Raw genomic sequence first — 26,078 nt, 5'->3', positions numbered from 1 at the left:
TATTGTGGTTTTGTTTTGATAATAATCAGGTAGAGTCTGTTAAAGGTTCGGTTTGCCTGTGATTACGGTGCAGGGTATTGTCTGATTGCATAAAGGGAATTAGAATGTGAAAATACATATTTTTTTTTTATTGTGTTTGTGGTGAAGTCTATTTGTAGGGCTGCTTCATATGAGTAGGAAAAAGTAGTCTAAAATTTAGTAGTGGAATTGATTCTATCATGAAAGATTATACCACTGAATGGGTTTTGTGTGTCTTTGTGTGTCATATCAGTTGTTGTTTGAATCCATATACATCTAAAGGTATGTTAATATGTGTATAACGTAATATATCTGTATATGGGTTTGAATGGATAGTGGTGTTGATAAGTTTGGTGTGAACCTCTAGTCATTAGTATATATAGTTACATCAATAATTTTACAGATTAAAATATCCACAAAACACAGAAACAGAAATAGTATTTGATGTTTTAAAAGGAGAGCTAGATTAACATCACTCTGTCCAGGTAATATCCAAATCTCCCCAGTTATCCTCGGATACCCCTAAGGCCTTCCACACTGCTTTGGAAGCATCAACAATATTATTAGGGCAAGGGGGTTGATAGTCATGATCATCATCGCACCCCATAGTAGAGTCACACTCATCCACAACCATTGCCTTTACACTCCTCCCATTTCCATTGATGGTAATATACTTGTGGCACCTATCCCCTCCCTTGTACCATCCAGTTGACAGCGCCACAACTGGTGTGTAATCAGAGTGGTATTGGTTGTCACACTCCGACGGACCACCACCATCACCTCCCTTTTGGAAACTGTTTATTGTCAGTGTTGCTTTAGTATCGCCTGTCACTGGAGGCGAGCATGTATACGTGGTGTAAAACTTACCTTGGACACAACAATCCGAGTTGTTCTCACGGTTGCATTCTCCTGGAGGCGGTTTTCTTCCCCGGATACCACCACTTGGTTTGCATGTCTGAGCATTGATCTCCAATGAAGTTGTTGCCAGGAGAACCAAGAACAGAAAAAAACCCAAATTCTTCATTGCCTTTTAGATGTTGCTAGTTACTGTTTACAATGCTGTTGGATGAGTAGCAAGGCAAATGGGTTGTGCTAATATAGCCTTTTGCTTAACAAAGAGCCAAGATAATAGTCAACTCTGTTGTATTTTTTTTTTTCAACTGAATGTTGTTCTACGCCAATAAAACATCCTTTGGATATTCACTTTCCCATTTAAGAAAACCAAGTAATTTTTAGTGCACGGACATACTACAATATTGTCCATTATGCTAGCTGCATGTTGTGTGTAATTTTGTCTCCTTGTTGATTTATAAAGTATATCTAAAATTACAGCGACTATTATTTTATTTGGGGAAAATATTTTCCATTGATTCTGTAAAAATAATAGTTTCAAAATTTTACCAATCTAGCCGCATATTTGTCTATTATATTAAACATGCAGGTAAAATCATGTTAATATATATGATACTCCATATTGCTTAATTAGTACGTAACATTACTCATCATTCCACATAATTAACCATGACCTTATCATATTACGTTTTAACCTGGCCTTTGGTTCTTGCGTCAAAGTAAATGTACTATATATCAAGCTGTACATATACATTTGGTACAAATATAGAAATACTGACATTAAGAGTCCTTTGGCTAGTATTCCGCAGTTAACGTTCCACGCACGTAGGCTTTGATGCGGGTTGACACGTGCCGTTGAGATGGTGCGGTTTACTATTCAGTTTTCAATATTTGAAAATTTGATTCCAACTTGTTAGTTATCTTGTAATTATATTTCTATCTCTATCATCTACGTTTGTTCTAGCAAATTTATAGATTTGAGTGTCTTTAAATATCACGGGCCGACACTAAATTATTACATAAAAATAGTGTAAATAATTATCCTAATACTATTTCACTTTACGGTACACCATTTTTTGAACTAAAAATGTATCCCATAGTAAGTTCCCTTTTTTAGATTTATATGGATTGTCAAAAGTATCCTATGAGTTATTAGCTTTCAATATATCTATTTACAATTTTTGGTTATATAAGCTTAATAAAATATTTTATAACAAAAATATAACCAACCACATTATTAATTCAAATTATGTTAATCTTTTAAAATGACAATTGCTAAATAAAATAATTATATTCGAAACATAAAGATAAGTTGGTGATGAGTGAGACACAAATAAATTATATTAATTTGTTTTATAACGACATTGGATATATGGAAGAATTGCGTCGGGGTGAAGAACAAAATTGTCGCCAACGAATTGTTGTGGGTGCCATAGTGGGAGTAGGGTTGGTAGTGAATCTCATAATAAAATAAAAGATAATAAGAATTAGAAAAATACAAAATAATCTGTTAAGGACAATACACTATTTTAATGTCGGGTAGGAACGTATAGTGGTATAATAGAATATCAAAAAGATAGTCCAGGTGCAAAGGATAAAAAACATAATACATATGAACAGATTACAAAAATAGAAATTTTGACCAAACCAATTAATATAATCTGCTAAAATTTGAATACATGTTTATTTGGCATGGTTATTTAATACACACATGAGACCGTTAACTATATACGCATGGTACACTCGAAAGCGTTAACTTATATATACATACTTTCGCTGATCTACACTCCTACAATAAATTCTAACTTATTTAAATTTTGTTTAATATGATACAGACCCCTAAATTGAATCATAAAATTCTGACTTGAAAGCCATGTTTTTTTTTTCAAATTTCAAAATTAATATCCCAACTATCTTGTCTGAAATTTAGGAATACTTTTTAGGAGTTTACGTTCCGGTGTGATTCTCGATTTATTCAAATTTCGTTAAACTGATTATGTTTAAATTTCATTATCAATTCCCAACTATCCATGTGTGAATTTTTTTAATACCCTACAATACGTCAAGTTCCGTTTTTATTTTTGATTAATTCATAAGAATAAACTATATTTGACTGAATATGGTCGTGGCTCTTCTCTCTTTGTATGAGTATTTTAGTAGTAGTTTTTACTGGATTTAAGTTGTAGGCTGCTGTTTGAGGGTGAAGAACACTTTCGTGTTATTTTCTATAAAACAAAATGAAGTTAAGGGTAATTCATTAAAAATAGGCAAACAAGTTTTCTATTTTAAATTGGATTGAAAGTTTATATAATTAGACGATAGAACAATTAAGTTAGGTTATAGAGATCATATGTATAATTGTTAAAAGATGTATTTTAATCTTTATGGTTTCATGATGGAAGGCTTGTTGTGGAGAGCATTTGATACATTCCAGTTGAATGTTAGATAATTTTGTTTAATTGAGCCTCAACACTGTGAAACCATTAGAAATAATGGGATCTCCCTTGGTTAGTTATTTTTACGAACACAATTGATATCTTTGAAATGAGTTTACACATGTTAGTTTGGTTGTTTCAGTTGCATACCTACTATCTTGTTTAGCCTACTAGACATGATATATAGAGTCAGTCTTGCGTGATTTGCATGTATCTCGTAGACGAATGCATACATATTCACTCTTTTATACATTGTAGGCTGTATACACCGTTTCAAAACCATACTCCCCCCACGGAGAATGATTCAACCCAAACAAGAGATCAAGAAGTCTCACAAAGACATGGGAACCCTCATGAAAAGCGAACTAAGATGAACGCATCATATGTCAAAATGACCACTCAAAGTTCCATTTTCCTTCTATGTCCTTTTTGACGGCCATTGCGGCTCCGTAACAGCATCATACTTGAAAAATCATGCCATGAAATTATTCTTTCAAGATTATAATCATTATGCATAATTTAACCATTTTTAAAGGATGTAAAACCTTCCCATTGCAAAGCCTTTCTACTAGCCGACCAAACCCTCACTAACTAAAGCAACATTATCAATTACTATAGGACAATCATATTAACTGTTTTCATCCTTGTACATCAACTGTAAATCGTTAATGTCAGTTTTGAGATTTTAAACCCTTTGAATATAACTTTCTCAAGCTTTAGAGTAAAGAGAAAGGCCCCTTTAGCACCTCTTTCCAAGAGATAGGAGTATCACTCATTCTTTGGTCAATAAGGAAGTTTAAACACATATTGCGTTAACTAGAAAAAGCATCGATCATTAGTGATGCTCTCCCGAGAATCTCTTGTGAGAACAACAAAGAAATCATGAAATACTATTTTTGTAAAACAAGCAATAATCAATCGTGATATTCCACGACGTGAATCACACGCTTACCGGAAAATCATGACTGAGAGACTTCTTAAGCATGGTCGACTAGCTTTCGTTTTTGTCTCCATAAATCTAGTGCAGTCTTGTGTCGGGATTGAATCGCAATTCCATTGTCGCACGAAGATATTCCATGTTATTTAGATGAAAAGAAGAGAGTGGAACAATTAGGTGTGTATACTGAAGATTGTGGTCTCAACTGTGAGCGCAGGCAGTCATACCGGCCCTAGGAGGCTGGCATATGGAGTTACCAATCGGTTAGAAAATCATCCCTTCATATGTCTAAATGACCACTGTAAGTTCCATTTTCCTTCTATGCCATTTTTGACGGTTATTGCGGCTCGGTAACAAGATCATACTTAAAAAATCACGCATTGAAATTATTCTTTCAATATTTTGAGCTCCCACAACCATTATACATAATTTAACCATTTTTAAAGGATGTAAACCCTTCCCATTGCAAAGCCTTTCTGCTAGCTTACCAAACCCTCACTAACTAAAGTAGCATCATCAATTACTATGGGACAACCACATTAATTGTTTTAATTTTCGTACATCCATTGTAAATCGTTAATGCTGGATTTCGAGATTTTAAACCCTTAGAAGACAAGTTTCAAAAGCTTTAGAGTAAATAGAAAGGGCCTTTTAGCACCTCTTTCCAAGAGATAGGAGTATCGTTCACTCTTTGCTCAATAAGAAAGTGGAAACACATATTCCTTTAATTAGAAAAGCATAGATCATTAGTGATGTTCTCTTGAGAATCTCTTGTGAGAACAACAAAGAAAACATGAAATACTGTTTTTGTAAAACAAGCATGAATTAATCGTGATATTCTACGAGGAGAATCATACGCTTACCGGAAAACCATGACTGAGAGTCTTCTTAAGCATGGTCGGCTGGATTTCGTTTTGTCTCCATCAATCTAGTGCTGTCTTGTGTCGGAATGGAATCGCAATTCCATTGTCAGAAGAAGATATACCATGTTATTTAGATGAGAAGAAGAGAGTGGAAGAATTAGGTGTGTATACTGAAGATGGGCATCTCAACTATGAGCTAGCGGTCATGCGGGCCGTAGGAGGCTGGCATATGAAGTTACCAATCAGTTAGAAAATCATCCCTTCTTAGAAAGAAAGAAGCGAGACAAATGGTGTTCTACGAAGATGATGAGTTTATGATTATCGGATGAGTTTATGATAATTATCGGATGTGCTGGGATTTGGCATGTGGCATCAAATCAAGAAGTTGTCGGTGTTGCGATTACCTATGGGTGATAATTTTACTGCTAATAATCACGCCGAGTCTTTTGCGGGTTCGTGTCGCCCGTGATTATGGTGCGGGGTGTTGTCTGATTGCATAAAGGGTGTTGTCTGATTGCATAAAGGGAATTAGAATGTGAAATTACATATATATATATATATATATATATATATATATATATATATATATATATATATATTATTGTGTTCGTGGTAAAGCCTATTTGTAAGGCTGCTTCATATGAGTTGGAAAAAGTAGCGTATAATTTTGTAGTGGAATCGATTCTACCATGAAAGATTATAGCACTGAAATGTTTTTTTTTGTCTCTCTGTGTGTCCTATCCATTGTTGTTTGAATACATATACATCTATTGGTATGTTAATATCTGTATAACACAGCATATGTATATATGGGTTTTAATGGATTGGTGCTGATAAGTTTGGTGTGAACCTCTAGTTATTAGTATATATAGTTACATCAATACCTTTACAGATTAATATCTTTGAAATGAGTTTTCTTATGCTAGTTTGGTTGTTTCAGTTGCATACCTACCATCTTGTTTATCTTACTAGACGTGATATATAAAGTAAATCTTGCTTAATTTGAATCTATCTCGTGATATATAAAGTAATGCTTTTAGTACATTGTAATTTGTCTAGATAGTCTGAAAACCTTACCACCCCCAACCCCCACCCCGTGCGCACGAGCAAATTCAACCCAAACATGAGACAGAGAAGTTTCACATAGACATCGGAATTCTCACGCAAAGCAAACTAAGATGAACGCATCGTTTGTCAAAATGACCACTCCAAGTTCCATTTTTCTTCTACGCCATTTTTGATGGCCATTACAGTTCCATAACAACATCATACTTGAAAAATCACGCCATGAAATTATTCTTTCAAGAGTATGAGCTCCCACAATCATCGTACAAAAGGTTATCATTTTTAATGGATGTAAAACATTCCCATTACAAAGCCTTTCTACTAGCTGACCAAACCCTCACTAACTAAAGTAGCGTCATCAATTACTATGGGACAACCGCATTAACTGTTTTCGTACATAAATTTTAAATCGTTAATGCCGGTTTTCGAGATTTAAAACCCTTAGAATACAACTTTCACAAGCTTTTGATTAAAGAGAAATGGCGTTTAGCACCTCTTTCCGGAAAATGGTGTTGAGCGACGATGATGAGTTTATGATTATCAGATGTGGTATCAAATCAAGAAGCTGTTGGTGTTGTGAATTCATATGGGTGTATTTTAATCTTTATGGTTTCATGATGGAAGGCATGTTATGGAGAGCATTTGATACATTCCAGTTGAATGTTAGATAATTTTGTTTAATTGAGCCTCAACACTGTGAAACCATTAGAAATAATGGGATCTCCCTTGGTTGGTTATTTTTACAAACACAATTGATATCTTTGAAATGAGTTTACACATGTTAGTTTGGTTGTTTCAGTTGCATACCTACTATCTTGTTTAGCCTACTAGACATGATATATAGAGTCAGTCTTGCGCGATTTGCATGTATCTCGTAGACGAATGCATACATATTCACTCTTTTATACATTGTAGGCTGTATACACCATCTCAAAACCATACTCCCCCCACGGAGAATGATTCAACCCAAACAAGAGATCAACAAGTCTCACAAAGACATGGGAACCCTCATGAAAAGCGAATTAAGATGAACGCATCATATGTCAAAATGACCACTCAAAGTTCCATTTTCCTTCTATGTCCTTTTTGACGGCCATTGCGGCTCCGTAACAGCATCATACTTGAAAAATCATGCCATGAAATTATTCTTTCAAGATTATAATCATTATGCATAATTTAACCATTTTTAAAGGATGTAAAACCTTCCCATTGCAAAGCCTTTCTAATGGCCGACCAAACCCTCACTAACTAAAGCAACATTATCAATTACTATAGGACAATCATATTAACTGTTTTCATCCTTGTACATCAACTGTAAATCGTTAATGTCAGTTTTGAGATTTTAAACCCTTTGAATATAACTTTCTCAAGTTTTTTTTTGGAAAGGGAACTTCCCTAACGAGGGTTTCCGGGCCAGCTTACGCGCACCGGCTAATCCCCCGCTGCAAACATGAGATAGGAGAAAGGCCCCTTTAGCACCTCTTTCCAAGAGATAGGAGTATCACTCATTCTTTGGTCAATAAGGAAGTTTAAACACATATTGCTTTAATTAGAAAAGCATCGATCATTAGTGATGCTCTCCCGAGAATCTCCTATGAGAGCAACAAAGAAATCATGAAATACTATTTTTGTAAAACAAGCAATAATCAATCGTGATATTCCACGACGTGAATCACACTCTTACCGGAAAATCATGACTGAGAGACTTCTTAAGCATGGTCGACTAGCTTTCGTTTTTGTCTCCATAAATCTAGTGCAGTCTTGTGCCGGGATTGAATCGCAATTCCATTGTCACAAGAAGATATGCCATGTTATTTAGATGAAAAGAAGAGAGTGGAACAATTAGGTGTGTATACTGAAGATTGTGGTCTCAACTGTGAGCGCATGCAGTCATACCGGCCCTAGGAGGCTGGCATATGGAGTTACCAATCGGTTAGAAAATCATCCCTTCATATGTCAAAATGACCACTGTAAGTTCCATTTTCCTTCTATGCCATTTTTGACGGTCATTGCGACTCGGTAACAAGATCATACTTAAAAAATCACGCATTGAAATTATTCTTTCAATATTTTGAGCTCCCACAACCATTATACATAATTTAATCATTTTTAAAGGATGTAAACCCTTCCCATTGCAAAGCCTTTCTGCTAGCTTACCAAACCCTCACTAACTAAAGTAGCATCATCAATTACTATGGGACAACCACATTAATTGTTTTAATTTTCGTACATCCATTGTAAATCGTTAATGCTGGATTTCGAGATTTTAAACCCTTAGAAGACAAGTTTCAAAAGCTTTAGAGTAAATAGAAAGGGCCTTTTAGCACCTCTTTCCAAGAGATAGGAGTATCGTTCACTCTTTGCTCAATAAGAAAGTGGAAACACATATTCCTTTAATTAGAAAAGCATAGATCATTAGTGATGTTCTCTTGAGAATCTCTTGTGAGAACAACAAAGAAAACATGAAATACTGTTTTTGTAAGACAAGCATGAATTAATCGTGATATTCTACAAGGAGAATCATACGCTTATCGGAAAACCATGACTGAGAGTCTTCTTAAGCATGGTCGGCTGGATTTCGTTTTGTCTCCGTCAATCTAGTGCTGTGTTGTGTCGGAATGGAATCGCAATTCCATTGTCAGAAGAAGATATGCCATGTTATTTAGATGAGAAGAAGAGAGTGGAAGAATTAGGTGTGTATACTGAAGATAGGCATCTCAACTATGAGCTAGCGGTCATGCAGGCCGTAGGAGGCTGGCATATGAAGTTACCAATCAGTTAGAAAATCATCCCTTCTTAGAAAAAAAGAAGCGAGACAAATGGTGTTCTACGAAGATGATGAGTTTATGATTATCGGATGAGTTTATGATAATTATCGGATGTGCTGGGATTTGGCATGTGGCATCAAATCAAGAAGTTGTCGGTGTTGCGATTACCTATGGGTGATAATTTTACTGCTAATAATCACGCCGAGTCTTTTACGGGTTATGTTGCCCGTGATTATGGTGCGGGGTGTTGTCTGATTGCATAAAGGGTGTTGTCTGATTGCATAAAGGGTGTTGTCTGATTGCATAAAGGGAATTAGAATGTGAAATTACATATATATATATATATATATATATATATATATATTTTTTTTTATTATTATTGTGTTCGTGGTAAAGTCTATTTGTAAGGCTGCTTAATATGAGTTGGAAAAAGTAGCATATAATTTTGTAGTGGAATCGATTCTACCATGAAAGATTATAGCACTTAAATGTTTTTTTTGTCTCTCTGTGTGTCCTATCCATTGTTGTTTGAATACATATACATCTATTGGCATGTTAATATCTGTATAACATAGCATATGTATATATGGGTTTTAATGGATTGGTGCTGATAAGTTTGGTGTGAACCTCTAGTCATTAGTATATATAGTTACATCAATACCTTTACAGATTAATATCTTTGAAATGAGTTTTCTCATGCTAGTTTGGTTGTTTCAGTTGCAGACCTACTATCTTGTTTATCTTACTAGACGTGATATATAAAGTAAATCTTGCTTAATTTGAATCTATCTCGTGATATATAAAGTAATGCATACATATTCAGCTTTTAGTACATTGTAATTTGTCTAGATAGTCTGAAAACCTTACCACCCCCAACCCCCACCCCGCGCGCACGACAAAATTCAACCGAAACATGAGACAGAGAAGTTTCACATAGACATCGGAATTCTCACGCAAAGCAAACTAAGATGAACGCATCGTATGTCAAAATGACCACTCCCAGTTCCATTTTTCTTCCATGCCATTTTTGATGGCCATTACGGTTCCGTAACAACATCATACTTGAAAAATCACGCCATGAAATTATTCTTTCAAGATTATGAGCTCCCACAATCATCGTACAAAAGGTTATCATTTTTAAAGGATGTAAAACATTCCCATTACAAAGCCTTTCTATTAGCTGACCAAACCCTCACTAACTAAAGTAGCGTCATCAATTACTATGGGACAACCGCATTAACTGTTTTCGTACATAAATTTTAAATCGTTAATGCCGGTTTTCGAGATTTAAAACCCTTAGAATACAACTTTCACAAGCTTTTGATTAAAGAGAAATGGCGTTTAGCACCTCTTTCCGGAAAATGGTGTTGAGCGACGATGATGAGTTTATGATTATCAGATGTGCTGGGATTTGGGATGTGGTATGAAATCAAGAAGCTGTCGGTGTTGCGAATTCATATGGGTGATAATTTTACTGCTATTGTGGTTTTGTTTTGATAATAATCAGGTAGAGTCTGTTAAAGGTTCGGTTTGCCTGTGATTACGGTGCAGGGTATTGTCTGATTGCATAAAGGGAATTAGAATGTGAAAATACATAATTTTTTTTTTATTGTGTTTGTGGTGAAGTCTATTTGTAGGGCTGCTTCATATGAGTAGGAAAAAGTAGTCTAAAATTTAGTAGTGGAATTGATTCTATCATGAAAGATTATACCACTGAATGGGTTTTGTGTGTCTTTGTGTGTCATATCAGTTGTTGTTTGAATCCATATACATCTAAAGGTATGTTAATATGTGTATAACGTAATATATCTGTATATGGGTTTGAATGGATAGTGGTGTTGATAAGTTTGGTGTGAACCTCTAGTCATTAGTATATATAGTTACATCAATAATTTTACAGATTAAAATATCCACAAAACACAGAAACAGAAATAGTATTTGATGTTTTAAAAGGAGAGCTAGATTAACATCACTCTGTCCAGGTAATATCCAAATCTCCCCAGTTATCCTCGGATACCCCTAAGGCCTTCCACACTGCTTTGGAAGCATCAACAATATTATTAGGGCAAGGGGGTTGATAGTCATGATCATCATCGCACCCCATAGTAGAGTCACACTCATCCACAACCATTGCCTTTACACTCCTCCCATTTCCATTGATGGTAATATACTTGTGGCACCTATCCCCTCCCTTGTACCATCCAGTTGACAGCGCCACAACTGGTGTGTCATCAGAGTGGTATTGGTTGTCACACTCCGACGGACCACCACCATCACCTCCCTTTTGGAAACTGTTTATTGTCAGTGTTGCTTTAGTATCGCCTGTCACTGGAGGCGAGCATGTATACGTGGTGTAAAACTTACCTTGGACACAACAATCCGAGTTGTTCTCACGGTTGCATTCTCCTGGAGGCGGTTTTCTTCCCCGGATACCACCACTTGGTTTGCATGTCTGAGCATTGATCTCCAATGAAGTTGTTGCCAGGAGAACCAAGAACAGAAAAAAACCCAAATTCTTCATTGCCTTTTAGATGTTGCTAGTTACTGTTTACAATGCTGTTGGATGAGTAGCAAGGCAAATGGGTTGTGCTAATATAGCCTTTTGCTTAACAAAGAGCCAAGATAATAGTCAACTCTGTTGTATTTTTTTTTCAACTGAATGTTGTTCTACGCCAATAAAACATCCTTTGGATATTCACTTTCCCATTTAAGAAAACCAAGTAATTTTTAGTGCACGGACATACTACAATATTGTCCATTATGCTAGCTGCATGTTGTGTGTAATTTTGTCTCCTTGTTGATTTATAAAGTATATCTAAAATTACAGCGACTATTATTTTATTTGGGGAAAATATTTTCCATTGATTCTGTAAAAATAATAGTTTCAAAATTTTACCAATCTAGCCGCATATTTGTCTTTTATATTAATCATGCAGGTAAAATCATGTTAATATATATGATACTCCATATTGCTTAATTAGTACGTAACATTACTCATCATTCCACATAATTAACCATGACCTTATCATATTACGTTTTAACCTGGCCTTTGGTTCTTGCGTCAAAGTAAATGTACTATATATCAAGCTGTACATATACATTTGGTACAAATATAGAAATACTGACATTAAGAGTCCTTTGGCTAGTATTCCGCAGTTAATGTTCCACACACGTTGGCTTTGATGCGGGTTGACACGTGCCGTTGAGATGGTGCGGTTTACTATTCAGTTTCCAATATTTGAAAATTTGATTCCAACTTGTTAGTTATCTTGTAATTATATTTTCTATCTCTATCATCTACGTTTGTTCTAGCAAATTTATAGATCTGAGTGTCTTTAAATATCACGGGCCGACACTAACTTAATACATAAAAACAGTGTATATAATTATCCTAATACTATTTCACCTTACGGTACACCATTTTTTGAACTAAAAATGTATCCCATAGTAAGTTCCCTTTTTTAGATTTATATGGATTGTCAAAAATATCCTATGAGTTATTAGCTTTCAATATATCTATTTACAATTTTTGGTTATATAAGCTTAATAAAATATTTTATAACAAAAATATAACCAACCACATTATTAATTCAAATTATGTTAATCTTTTAAAATGACAATTGCTAAATAAAATAATTATATTCGAAACATAAAGATAAGTTGGTGATGAGTGAGACACAAATAAATTATATTAATTTGTTTTAGAACGACATTGGATATATGGAAGAATTGTGTCGGGGTGAAGAACAAAATTGTCGCCAACGAATTGTTGTGGGTGCCATAGTGGGAGTAGGGTTGGTAGTGAATCTCATAATAAAATAAAAGATAATAAGAATTAGAAAAATACAAAATAATCTGTTAAGGACAATATACTATTTTAATGTCGGGTAGGAACGTATAGTGGTATAATAGAATATCAAAAAGATAGTCCAGGTGCAAAGGATAAAAAACATAATACATATGAACAGATTACAAAAATAGAAATTTTGACCAAACCAATTAATATAATCTACTAAAATTTGAATACATGTTTATTTGGCATGGTTATTTAATACACACATGAGACCGTTAACTATATACGCATGGTATACTCGAAAGCGTTAACTTATATATACATACTTTCGCTGATCTACACTCCTACAATAAATTCTAACTTATTTAAATTTTGTTTAATATGATACAGACCCCTAAATTGAATCATAAAATTCTGACTTGAAAGCCATGTTTTTTTTTTTCAAATTTCAAAATTAATATCCCAACTATCTTGTCTGAAATTTAGGAATACTTTTCAGGAGTTTATGTTCCAGTGTGATTCTCGATTTATTCAAATTTCGTTAAACTGATTATGTCTAAATTTCATTATCAATTCCCAACTATCCATGTGTGAATTTTTTTAATACCCTACAATACGTCAAGTTCCGTTTTTATTTTTGATTAATTCATAAGAATAAACTATATTTGACTGAATATGGTCGTGGCTCTTCTCTCTTTGTATGAGTATTTTAGTAGTAGTTTTTACTGGATTTAAGTTGTAGGCTGCTGTTTGAGGGTGAAGAACACTTTCGTGTTATTTTCTATAAAACAAAATGAACTTAAGGGTAATTCATTAAAAATAGGCAAACAAGTTTTCTATTTTAAATTGGGTTGAAAGTTTATATAATTAGACGATAGAACAATTAAGTTAGGTTATAGAGATCATATGTATAATTGTTAAAAGATGTATTTTAATCTTTATGGTTTCATGATGGAAGGCTTGTTGTGGAGAGCATTTGATACATTCCAGTTGAATGTTAGATAATTTTGTTTAATTGAGCCTCAACACTGTGAAACCATTAGAAATAATGGGATCTCCCTTGGTTAGTTATTTTTACGAACACAATTGATATCTTTGAAATGAGTTTACACATGTTAGTTTGGTTGTTTCAGTTGCATACCTACTATCTTGTTTAGCCTACTAGACATGATATATAGAGTCAGTCTTGCGTGATTTGCATGTATCTCGTAGACGAATGCATACATATTCACTCTTTTATACATTGTAGGCTGTATACACCGTCTCAAAACCATACTCCCCCCACGGAGAATGATTCAACCCAAACAAAAGATCAATAAGTCTCACAAAGACATGGGAACCCTCATGAAAAGCGAACTAAGATGAACGCATCATATGTCAAAATGACCACTCAAAGTTCCATTTTCCTTCTATGTCCTTTTTGACGGCCATTGCGGCTCCTTCCAACATCATACTTGAAAAATCATGCCATGAAATTATTCTTTCAAGATTATAATCATTATGCATAATTTAACCATTTTTAAAGGATGTAAAACCTTCCCATTGCAAAGCCTTTCTACTAGCCGACCAAACCCTCACTAACTAAAGCAACATTATCAATTACTATAGGACAATCATATTAACTGTTTTCATCCTTGTACATCAACTGTAAATCGTTAATGTCAGTTTTGAGATTTTAAACCCTTTGAATATAACTTTCTCAAGCTTTAGAGTAAAGAGAAAGGCCCCTTTAGCACCTCTTTCCAAGAGATAGGAGTATCACTCATTCTTTGCTCAATAAGGAAGTTTAAACACATATTGCGTTAACTAGAAAAAGCATCGATCATTAGTGATGCTCTCCCGAGAATCTCTTGTGAGAACAACGAAGAAATCATGAAATACTATTTTTGTAAAACAAGCAATAATCAATCGTGATATTCCACGACGTGAATCACACGCTTACCGGAAAATCATGACTGAGAGACTTCTTAAGCATGGTCGACTAGCTTTCGTTTTTGTCTCCATAAATCTAGTGCAGTCTTGTGTCGGGATTGAATCCCAATTCCATTGTCGCAAGAAGATATGCCATGTTATTTAGATGAAAAGAAGAGAGTGGAACAATTAGGTGTGTATACTGAAGATTGTGGTCTCAACTGTGAGCGCAGGCAGTCATACCGGCCCTAGGAGGCTGGCATATGGAGTTACCAATCGGTTAGAAAATCATCCCTTCATATGTCTAAATGACCACTGTAAGTTCCATTTTCCTTCTATGCCATTTTTGACGGTTATTGCGGCTCGGTAACAAGATCATACTTAAAAAATCACGCATTGAAATTATTCTTTCAATATTTTGAGCTCCCACAACCATTATACACAATTTAATCATTTTTAAAGGATGTAAACCCTTCCCATTGCAAAGCCTTTCTGCTAGCTTACCAAACCCTCACTAACTAAAGTAGCATCATCAATTACTATGGGACAACCACATTAATTGTTTTAATTTTCGTACATCCATTGTAAATCGTTAATGCTGGATTTCGAGATTTTAAACCCTTAGAAGACAACTTTCAAAAGCTTTAGAGTAAATAGAAAGGGCCTTTTAGCACCTCTTTCCAAGAGATAGGAGTATCGTTCACTCTTTGCTCAATAAGAAAGTGGAAACACATATTCCTTTAATTAGAAAAGCATAGATCATTAGTGATGTTCTCTTGAGAATCTCTTGTGAGAACAACAAAGAAAACATGAAATACTGTTTTTGTAAAACAAGCATGAATTAATCGTGATATTCTACGAGGAGAATCATACGCTTACCGGAAAACCATGACTGAGAGTCTTCTTAAGCATGGTCGGCTGGATTTCGTTTTGTCTCCATCAATCTAGTGCTCTCTTGTGTCGGAATGGAATCGCAATTCCATTGTCAGAAGAAGATATACCATGTTATTTAGATGAGAAGAAGAGAGTGGAAGAATTAGGTGTGTATACTGAAGATGGGCATCTCAACTATGAGCTAGCGGTCATGCGGGCCGTAGGAGGCCGGCATATGAAGTTACCAATCAGTTAGAAAATCATCCCTTCTTAGAAAAAAAGAAGTGAGACAAATGGTGTTCTACGAAGATGAGGAGTTTATGATTATCGGATGAGTTTATGATAATTATCGGATGTGCTGGGATTTGGCATGTGGCATCAAATCAAGAAGTTGTCGGTGTTGCGATTACCTATGGGTGATAATTTTACAGCTAATAATCACGCCGAGTCTTTTACGGGTTCGTGTCGCCCGTGATTATGGTGCGGGGTGTTGTCTGATTGCATAAAGGGTGTTGTCTGATTGCATAAAGGGAATTAGAATGTGAAATTACATATATATATTTTTTTATTATTATTGTGTTCGTGGTAAAGTCTATTTGTAAGGCTGCTTCATATGAGTTGGAAAAAGTAGCGTATAATTTTGTAGTGGAATCGATTCTACCATGAAAGATTATAGCACTTAAATGTTTTTTTTTGTCTCTCTGTGTGTCCTATCCATTGTTGTTTGAATACATATACATCTATTGGTATGTTAATATCTGTATAACATAGCATATGTATATATGGGTTTTAATGGATTGGTGCTGATAAGTTTGGTGTGAACCTCTAGTCATTAGTATATATAGTTACATCAATACCTTTACAGATTAATATCTTTGAAATGAGTTTTCTCATGCTAGTTTGGTTGTTTCAGTTGCAGACCTACTATCTTGTTTATCTTACTAGACGTGATATGTAAAGTAAATCTTGCTTAATTTGAATCTATCTCGTGATATATAAAGTAATGCATACATATTCAGCTTTTAGTACATTGTAATTTGTCTAGATAGTCTGAAAACCTTACCACCCCCAACCCCCACCCCGCGCGCACGACAAAATTCAACCGAAACATGAGACAGAGAAGTTTCACATAGACATCGGAATTCTCACGCAAAGCAAACTAAGATGAACGCATCGTATGACAAAATGACCACTCCCAGTTCCATTTTTCTTCTATGCCATTTTTGATGGCCATTACGGTTCCGTAACAACATCATACTTGAAAAATCACGCCATGAAATTATTCTTTCAAGATTATGAGCTCCCACAATCATCGTACAAAAGGTTATCATTTTTAAAGGATGTAAAACATTCCCATTACAAAGCCTTTCTACTAGCTGACCAAACCCTCACTAACTAAAGTAGCGTCATCAATTACTATGGGACAACCGCATTAACTGTTTTCGTACATAAATTTTAAATCGTTAATGCCGGTTTTCGAGATTTAAAACCCTTAGAATACAACTTTCACAAGCTTTTGATTAAAGAGAAATGGCGTTTAGCACCTCTTTCCGGAAAATGGTGTTGAGCGACGATGATGAGTTTATGATTATCAGATGTGCTGGGATTTGGGATGTGGTATCAAATCAAGAAGCTGTCGGTGTTGCGAATTCATATGGGTGATAATTTTACTGCTATTGTGGTTTTGTTTTGATAATAATCAGGTAGAGTCTGTTAAAGGTTCGGTTTGCCTGTGATTACGGTGCAGGGTATTGTCTGATTGCATAAAGGGAATTAGAATGTGAAAATACATAATTTTTTTTTATTGTGTTTGTGGTGAAGTCTATTTGTAGGGCTGCTTCATATGAGTAGGAAAAAGTAGTCTAAAATTTAGTAGTGGAATTGATTCTATCATGAAAGATTATACCACTGAATGGGTTTTGTGTGTCTTTGTGTGTCATATCAGTTGTTGTTTGAATCCATATACATCTAAAGGTATGTTAATATGTGTATAACGTAATATATCTGTATATGGGTTTGAATGGATAGTGGTGTTGATAAGTTTGGTGTGAACCTCTAATCATTAGTATATATAGTTACATCAATAATTTTACAGATTAAAATATCCACAAAACACAGAAACAGAAATAGTATTTGATGTTTTAAAAGGAGAGCTAGATTAACATCACTCTGTCCAGGTAATATCCAAATCTCCCCAGTTATCCTCGGATACCCCTAAGGCCTTCCACACTGCTTTGGAAGCATCAACAATATTATTAGGGCAAGGGGGTTGATAGTCATGATCATCATCGCACCCCATAGTAGAGTCACACTCATCCACAACCATTGCCTTTACACTCCTCCCATTTCCATTGATGGTAATATACTTGTGGCACCTATCCCCTCCCTTGTACCATCCAGTTGACAGCGCCACAACTGGTGTGTCATCAGAGTGGTATTGGTTGTCACACTCCGACGGACCACCACCATCACCTCCCTTTTGGAAACTGTTTATTGTCAGTGTTGCTTTAGTATCGCCTGTCACTGGAGGCGAGCATGTATACGTGGTGTAAAACTTACCTTGGACACAACAATCCGAGTTGTTCTCACGGTTGCATTCTCCTGGAGGCGGTTTTCTTCCCCGGATACCACCACTTGGTTTGCATGTCTGAGCATTGATCTCCAATGAAGTTGTTGCCAGGAGAACCAAGAACAGAAAAAAACCCAAATTCTTCATTGCCTTTTAGATGTTGCTAGTTACTGTTTACAATGCTGTTGGATGAGTAGCAAGGCAAATGGGTTGTGCTAATATAGCCTTTTGCTTAACAAAGAGCCAAGATAATAGTCAACTCTGTTGTATTTTTTTTTCAACTGAATGTTGTTCTACGCCAATAAAACATCCTTTGGATATTCACTTTCCCATTTAAGAAAACCAAGTAATTTTTAGTGCACGGACATACTACAATATTGTCCATTATGCTAGCTGCATGTTGTGTGTAATTTTGTCTCCTTGTTGATTTATAAAGTATATCTAAAATTACAGCGACTATTATTTTATTTGGGGAAAATATTTTCCATTGATTCTGTAAAAATAATAGTTTCAAAATTTTACCAATCTAGCCGCATATTTGTCTTTTATATTAATCATGCAGGTAAAATCATGTTAATATATATGATACTCCATATTGCTTAATTAGTACGTAACATTACTCATCATTCCACATAATTAACCATGACCTTATCATATTACGTTTTAACCTGGCCTTTGGTTCTTGCGTCAAAGTAAATGTACTATATATCAAGCTGTACATATACATTTGGTACAAATATAGAAATACTGACATTAAGAGTCCTTTGGCTAGTATTCCGCAGTTAATGTTCCACACACGTTGGCTTTGATGCGGGTTGACACGTGCCGTTGAGATGGTGCGGTTTACTATTCAGTTTCCAATATTTGAAAATTTGATTCCAACTTGTTAGTTATCTTGTAATTATATTTCTATCTCTATCATCTACGTTTGTTCTAGCAAATTTATAGATTTGAGTGTCTTTAAATATCACGGGCCGACACTAACTTATTACATAAAAATAGTGTAAATAATTATCCTAATACTATTTCACCTTACGGTACACCATTTTTTGAACTAAAAATGTATCCCATAGTAAGTTCCCTTTTATATATTTATATGGATTGTCAAAAATATCGTATGAGTTATTAGCTTTCAATTTATCTATTTACAATTTTTGGTTATATAAGCTTAATAAAATATTTTATAACAAAAATATAACCAACCACATTATTAATTCAAATTATGTTAATCTTTTAAAATGACAATTGCTAAATAAAATAATTATATTCGAAACATAAAGATAAGTTGGTGATGAGTGAGACACAAATAAATTATATTAATTTGTTTTATAACGACATTGGATATATGGAAGAATTGTGTCGGGGTGAAGAACAAAATTGTCGCCAACGAATTGTTGTGGGTGCCATAGTGGGAGTAGGGTTGGTAGTGAATCTCATAATAAAATAAAAGATAATAAGAATTAGAAAAATACATCTGTTAAGGACAATATACTATTTTAATGTCGGGTAGGAACGTATAGTGGTATAATAGAATATCAAAAAGATAGTCCAGGTGCAAAGGATAAAAAACATAATAAATATGAACAGATTACAAAAATAGAAATTTTGACCAAACCAATTAATATAATCTACTAAAATTTGAATACATGTTTATTAGGCATGGTTATTTAATACACACATGAGACCGTTAACTATATACGCATGGTACACTCGAAAGCGTTAACTTATATATACATACTTTCGCTGATCTACACTCCTACAATAAATTCTAACTTATTTAAATTTTGTTTAATATGATACAGACCCCTAAATTGAATCATAAAATTCTGACTTGAAAGCCATGTTTTTTTTTCAAATTTCAAAATTAATATCCCAACTATCTTGTCTGAAATTTAGGAATACTTTTCAGGAGTTTATGTTCCGGTGTGATTCTCGATTTATTCAAATTTCGTTAAACTGATTATGTCTAAATTTCATTATCAATTCCCAACTATCCATGTGTGAATTTTTTTAATACCCTACAATACGTCAAGTTCCGTTTTTATTTTTGATTAATTCATAAGAATAAACTATATTTGACTGAATATGGTCGTGGCTCTTCTCTCTTTGTATGAGTATTTTAGTAGTAGTTTTTACTGGATTTAAGTTGTAGGCTGCTGTTTGAGGGTGAAGAACACTTTCGTGTTATTTTCTATAAAACAAAATGAACTTAAGGGTAATTCATTAAAAATAGGCAAACAAGTTTTCTATTTTAAATTGGATTGAAAGTTTATATAATTAGACGATAGAACAATTAAGTTAGGTTATAGAGATCATATGTATAATTGTTAAAAGATGTATTTTAATCTTTATGGTTTCATGATGGAAGGCTTGTTGTGGAGAGCATTTGATGCATTCCAGTTGAATGTTAGATAATTTTGTTTAATTGAGCCTCAACACTGTGAAACCATTAGAAATAATGGGATCTCCCTTGGTTAGTTATTTTTACGAACACAATTGATATCTTTGAAATGAGTTTACACATGTTAGTTTGGTTGTTTCAGTTGCATACCTACTATCTTGTTTAGCCTACTAGATATGATATATAGAGTCAGTCTTGCGTGATTTGCATGTATCTCGTAGACGAATGCATACATATTCACTCTTTTATACATTGTAGGCTGTATACACCGTCTCAAAACCATACTCCCCCCACGGAGAATGATTCAACCCAAACAAAAGATCAATAAGTCTCACAAAGACATGGGAACCCTCATGAAAAGCGAACTAAGATGAACGCATCATATGTCAAAATGACCACTCAAAGTTCCATTTTCCTTCTATGTCCTTTTTGACGGCCATTGCGGCTCCGTTCCAACATCATACTTGAAAAATCATGCCATGAAATTATTCTTTCAAGATTATAATCATTATGCATAATTTAACCATTTTTAAAGGATGTAAAACCTTCCCATTGCAAAGCCTTTCTACTAGCCGACCAAACCCTCACTAACTAAAGCAACATTATCAATTACTATAGGACAATCATATTAACTGTTTTCATCCTTGTACATCAACTGTAAATCGTTAATGTCAGTTTTGAGATTTAAACCCTTTGAATATAACTTTCTCAAGCTTTAGAGTAAAGAGAAAGGCCCCTTTAGCACCTCTTTCCAAGAGATAGGAGTATCACTCATTCTTTGGTCAATAAGGAAGTTTAAACACATATTGCGTTAACTAGAAAAAGCATCGATCATTAGTGATGCTCTCCCGAGAATCTCTTGTGAGAACAACAAAGAAATCATGAAATACTATTTTTGTAAAACAAGCAATAATCAATCGTGATATTCCACGACGTGAATCACACGCTTACCGGAAAATCATGACTGAGAGACTTCTTAAGCATGGTCGACTAGCTTTCGTTTTTGTCTCCATAAATCTAGTGCAGTCTTGTGTCGGGATTGAATCCCAATTCCATTGTTGCAAGAAGATATGCCATGTTATTTAGATGAAAAGAAGAGAGTGGAACAATTAGGTGTGTATACTGAAGATTGTGGTCTCAACTGTGAGCGCAGGCAGTCATACCGGCCCTAGGAGGCTGGCATATGGAGTTACCAATCGGTTAGAAAATCATCCCTTCATATGTCTAAATGACCACTGTAAGTTCCATTTTCCTTCTATGCCATTTTTGACGGTTATTGCGGCTCGGTAACAAGATCATACTTAAAAAATCACGCATTGAAATTATTCTTTCAATATTTTGAGCTCCCACAACCATTATACATAATTTAATCATTTTTAAAGGATGTAAACCCTTCCCATTGCAAAGCCTTTCTGCTAGCTTACCAAACCCTCACTAACTAAAGTAGCATCATCAATTACTATGGGACAACCACATTAATTGTTTTAATTTTCGTACATCCATTGTAAATCGTTAATGCTGGATTTCGAGATTTTAAACCCTTAGAAGACAACTTTCAAAAGCTTTAGAGTAAATAGAAAGGGCCTTTTAGCACCTCTTTCCAAGAGATAGGAGTATCGTTCACTCTTTGCTCAATAAGATAGTGGAAACACATATTCCTTTAATTAGAAAAGCATAGATCATTAGTGATGTTCTCTTGAGAATCTCTTGTGAGAACAACAAAGAAAACATGAAATACTGTTTTTGTAAAACAAGCATGAATTAATCGTGATATTCTACGAGGAGAATCATACGCTTACCGGAAAACCATGACTGAGAGTCTTCTTAAGCATGGTCGGCTGGATTTCGTTTTGTCTCCATCAATCTAGTGCTCTCTTGTGTCGGAATGGAATCGCAATTCCATTGTCAGAAGAAGATATACCATGTTATTTAGATGAGAAGAAGAGATTGGAAGAATTAGGTGTGTATACTGAAGATGGGCATCTCAACTATGAGCTAGCGGTCATGCGGGCCGTAGGAGGCCGGCATATGAAGTTACCAATCAGTTAGAAAATCATCCCTTCTTAGAAAAAAAGAAGTGAGACAAATGGTGTTCTACGAAGATGAGGAGTTTATGATTATCGGATGAGTTTATGATAATTATCGGATGTGCTGGGATTTGGCATGTGGCATCAAATCAAGAAGTTGTCGGTGTTGCGATTACCTATGGGTGATAATTTTACAGCTAATAATCACGCCGAGTCTTTTACGGGTTCGTGTCGCCCGTGATTATGGTGCGGGGTGTTGTCTGATTGCATAAAGGGTGTTGTCTGATTGCATAAAGGGAATTAGAATGTGAAATTACATATATATATATATTTTTTTATTATTATTGTGTTCGTGGTAAAGTCTATTTGTAAGGCTGCTTCATATGAGTTGGAAAAAGTAGCGTATAATTTTGTAGTGGAATCGATTCTACCATGAAAGATTATAGCACTTAAATGTTTTTTTTTGTCTCTCTGTGTGTCCTATCCATTGTTGTTTGAATACATATACATCTATTGGCATGTTAATATCTGTATAACATAGCATATGTATATATGGGTTTTAATGGATTGGTGCTGATAAGTTTGGTGTGAACCTCTAGTCATTAGTATATATAGTTACATCAATACCTTTACAGATTAATATCTTTGAAATGAGTTTTCTCATGCTAGTTTGGTTGTTTCAGTTGCAGACCTACTATCTTGTTTATCTTACTAGACGTGATATGTAAAGTAAATCTTGCTTAATTTGAATCTATCTCGTGATATATAAAGTAATGCATACATATTCAGCTTTTAGTACATTGTAATTTGTCTAGATAGTCTGAAAACCTTACCACCCCCAACCCCCACCCCGCGCGCACGACAAAATTCAACCGAAACATGAGACAGAGAAGTTTCACATAGACATCGGAATTCTCACGCAAAGCAAACTAAGATGAACGCATCGTATGTCAAAATGACCACTCCCAGTTCCATTTTTCTTCTATGCCATTTTTGATGGCCATTACGGTTCCGTAACAACATCATACTTGAAAAATCACGCCATGAAATTATTCTTTCAAGATTATGAGCTCCCACAATCATCGTACAAAAGGTTATCATTTTTAAAGGATGTAAAACATTCCCATTACAAAGCCTTTCTACTAGCTGACCAAACCCTCACTAACTAAAGTAGCGTCATCAATTACTATGGGACAACCGCATTAACTGTTTTCGTACATAAATTTTAAATCGTTAATGCCGGTTTTCGAGATTTAAAACCCTTAGAATACAACTTTCACAAGCTTTTGATTAAAGAGAAATGGCGTTTAGCACCTCTTTCCGGAAAATGGTGTTGAGCGACGATGATGAGTTTATGATTATCAGATGTGCTGGGATTTGGGATGTGGTATCAAATCAAGAAGCTGTCGGTGTTGCGAATTCATATGGGTGATAATTTTACTGCTATTGTGGTTTTGTTTTGATAATAATCAGGTAGAGTCTGTTAAAGGTTCGGTTTGCCTGTGATTACGGTGCAGGGTATTGTCTGATTGCATAAAGGGAATTAGAATGTGAAAATACATAATTTTTTTTTATTGTGTTTGTGGTGAAGTCTATTTGTAGGGCTGCTTCATATGAGTAGGAAAAAGTAGTCTAAAATTTAGTAGTGGAATTGATTCTAGCATGAAAGATTATACCACTGAATGGGTTTTGTGTGTCTTTGTGTGTCATATCAGTTGTTGTTTGAATCCATATACATCTAAAGGTATGTTAATATGTGTATAACGTAATATATCTGTATATGGGTTTGAATGGATAGTGGTGTTGATAAGTTTGGTGTGAACCTCTAGTCATTAGTATATATAGTTACATCAATAATTTTACAGATTAAAATATCCACAAAACACAGAAACAGAAATAGTATTTGATGTTTTAAAAGGAGAGCTAGATTAACATCACTCTGTCCAGGTAATATCCAAATCTCCCCAGTTATCCTCGGATACCCCTAAGGCCTTCCACACTGCTTTGGAAGCATCAACAATATTATTAGGGCAAGGGGGTTGATAGTCATGATCATCATCGCACCCCATAGTAGAGTCACACTCATCCACAACCATTGCCTTTACACTCCTCCCATTTCCATTGATGGTAATATACTTGTGGCACCTATCCCCTCCCTTGTACCATCCAGTTGACAGCGCCACAACTGGTGTGTCATCAGAGTGGTATTGGTTGTCACACTCCGACGGACCACCACCATCACCTCCCTTTTGGAAACTGTTTATTGTCAGTGTTGCTTTAGTATCGCCTGTCACTGGAGGCGAGCATGTATACGTGGTGTAAAACTTACCTTGGACACAACAATCCGAGTTGTTCTCACGGTTGCATTCTCCTGGAGGCGGTTTTCTTCCCCGGATACCACCACTTGGTTTGCATGTCTGAGCATTGATCTCCAATGAAGTTGTTGCCAGGAGAACCAAGAACAGAAAAAAACCCAAATTCTTCATTGCCTTTTAGATGTTGCTAGTTACTGTTTACAATGCTGTTGGATGAGTAGCAAGGCAAATGGGTTGTGCTAATATAGCCTTTTGCTTAACAAAGAGCCAAGATAATAGTCAACTCTGTTGTATTTTTTTTTCAACTGAATGTTGTTCTACGCCAATAAAACATCCTTTGGATATTCACTTTCCCATTTAAGAAAACCAAGTAATTTTTAGTGCACGGACATACTACAATATTGTCCATTATGCTAGCTGCATGTTGTGTGTAATTTTGTCTCCTTGTTGATTTATAAAGTATATCTAAAATTACAGCGACTATTATTTTATTTGGGGAAAATATTTTCCATTGATTCTGTAAAAATAATAGTTTCAAAATTTTACCAATCTAGCCGCATATTTGTCTTTTATATTAATCATGCAGGTAAAATCATGTTAATATATATGATACTCCATATTGCTTAATTAGTACGTAACATTACTCATCATTCCACATAATTAACCATGACCTTATCATATTACGTTTTAACCTGGCCTTTGGTTCTTGCGTCAAAGTAAATGTACTATATATCAAGCTGTACATATACATTTGGTACAAATATAGAAATACTGACATTAAGAGTCCTTTGGCTAGTATTCCGCAGTTAATGTTCCACACACGTTGGCTTTGATGCGGGTTGACACGTGCCGTTGAGATGGTGCGGTTTACTATTCAGTTTCCAATATTTGAAAATTTGATTCCAACTTGTTAGTTATCTTGTAATTATATTTCTATCTCTATCATCTACGTTTGTTCTAGCAAATTTATAGATTTGAGTGTCTTTAAATATCACGGGCCGACACTAACTTATTACATAAAAATAGTGTAAATAATTATCCTAATACTATTTCACCTTACGGTACACCATTTTTTGAACTAAAAATGTATCCCATAGTAAGTTCCCTTTTATATATTTATATGGATTGTCAAAAATATCGTATGAGTTATTAGCTTTCAATTTATCTATTTACAATTTTTGGTTATATAAGCTTAATAAAATATTTTATAACAAAAATATAACCAACCACATTATTAATTCAAATTATGTT

At 34.7% G+C, this 26,078-nt stretch overlaps 4 protein-coding genes across 4 annotated transcripts; all 4 read right to left on the bottom strand.

The window, feature by feature from the left end:
- Window positions 1–295: 295 nt before the first annotated feature.
- LOC145100168 (kiwellin-1-like) lies at window positions 296–1,072 on the bottom strand. Its single transcript, XM_079037545.1, has one exon. It carries the CDS (start codon window positions 1,040–1,042, stop codon window positions 491–493), a length of 552 nt encoding a protein of 183 aa, XP_078893671.1. The 5' UTR covers window positions 1,043–1,072; the 3' UTR covers window positions 296–490.
- A 9,640-nt stretch (window positions 1,073–10,712) lies between these two features.
- On the bottom strand, window positions 10,713–11,489 carry LOC145100167 (kiwellin-1-like). The gene has a single exon (XM_079037544.1). The coding sequence runs from the start codon at window positions 11,457–11,459 to the stop codon at window positions 10,908–10,910; it is 552 nt and encodes a 183-aa protein (XP_078893670.1). The 5' UTR covers window positions 11,460–11,489; the 3' UTR covers window positions 10,713–10,907.
- A 6,123-nt stretch (window positions 11,490–17,612) lies between these two features.
- LOC145100166 (kiwellin-1-like) lies at window positions 17,613–18,261 on the bottom strand. The gene has a single exon (XM_079037543.1). The coding sequence runs from the start codon at window positions 18,229–18,231 to the stop codon at window positions 17,680–17,682; it is 552 nt and encodes a 183-aa protein (XP_078893669.1). The 5' UTR covers window positions 18,232–18,261; the 3' UTR covers window positions 17,613–17,679.
- Window positions 18,262–24,358: 6,097 nt separating this feature from the next.
- Window positions 24,359–25,028, bottom strand: LOC145100165 (kiwellin-1-like). Its single transcript, XM_079037542.1, has one exon. The coding sequence runs from the start codon at window positions 24,996–24,998 to the stop codon at window positions 24,447–24,449; it is 552 nt and encodes a 183-aa protein (XP_078893668.1). The 5' UTR covers window positions 24,999–25,028; the 3' UTR covers window positions 24,359–24,446.
- Between the last annotated feature and the right edge of the window lie 1,050 nt (window positions 25,029–26,078).

This window comes from Lactuca serriola, chromosome 4 (genome assembly GCF_051521515.1).
Source record: "Lactuca serriola cultivar US96UC23 chromosome 4, Lser_US96UC23_V15, whole genome shotgun sequence".
Classification (NCBI taxonomy): Eukaryota; Viridiplantae; Streptophyta; class Magnoliopsida; order Asterales; family Asteraceae; genus Lactuca; species Lactuca serriola.
Note: the sequence above shows the minus strand (reverse complement) of the source record. Positions and strands in the feature narration are given on the sequence as shown.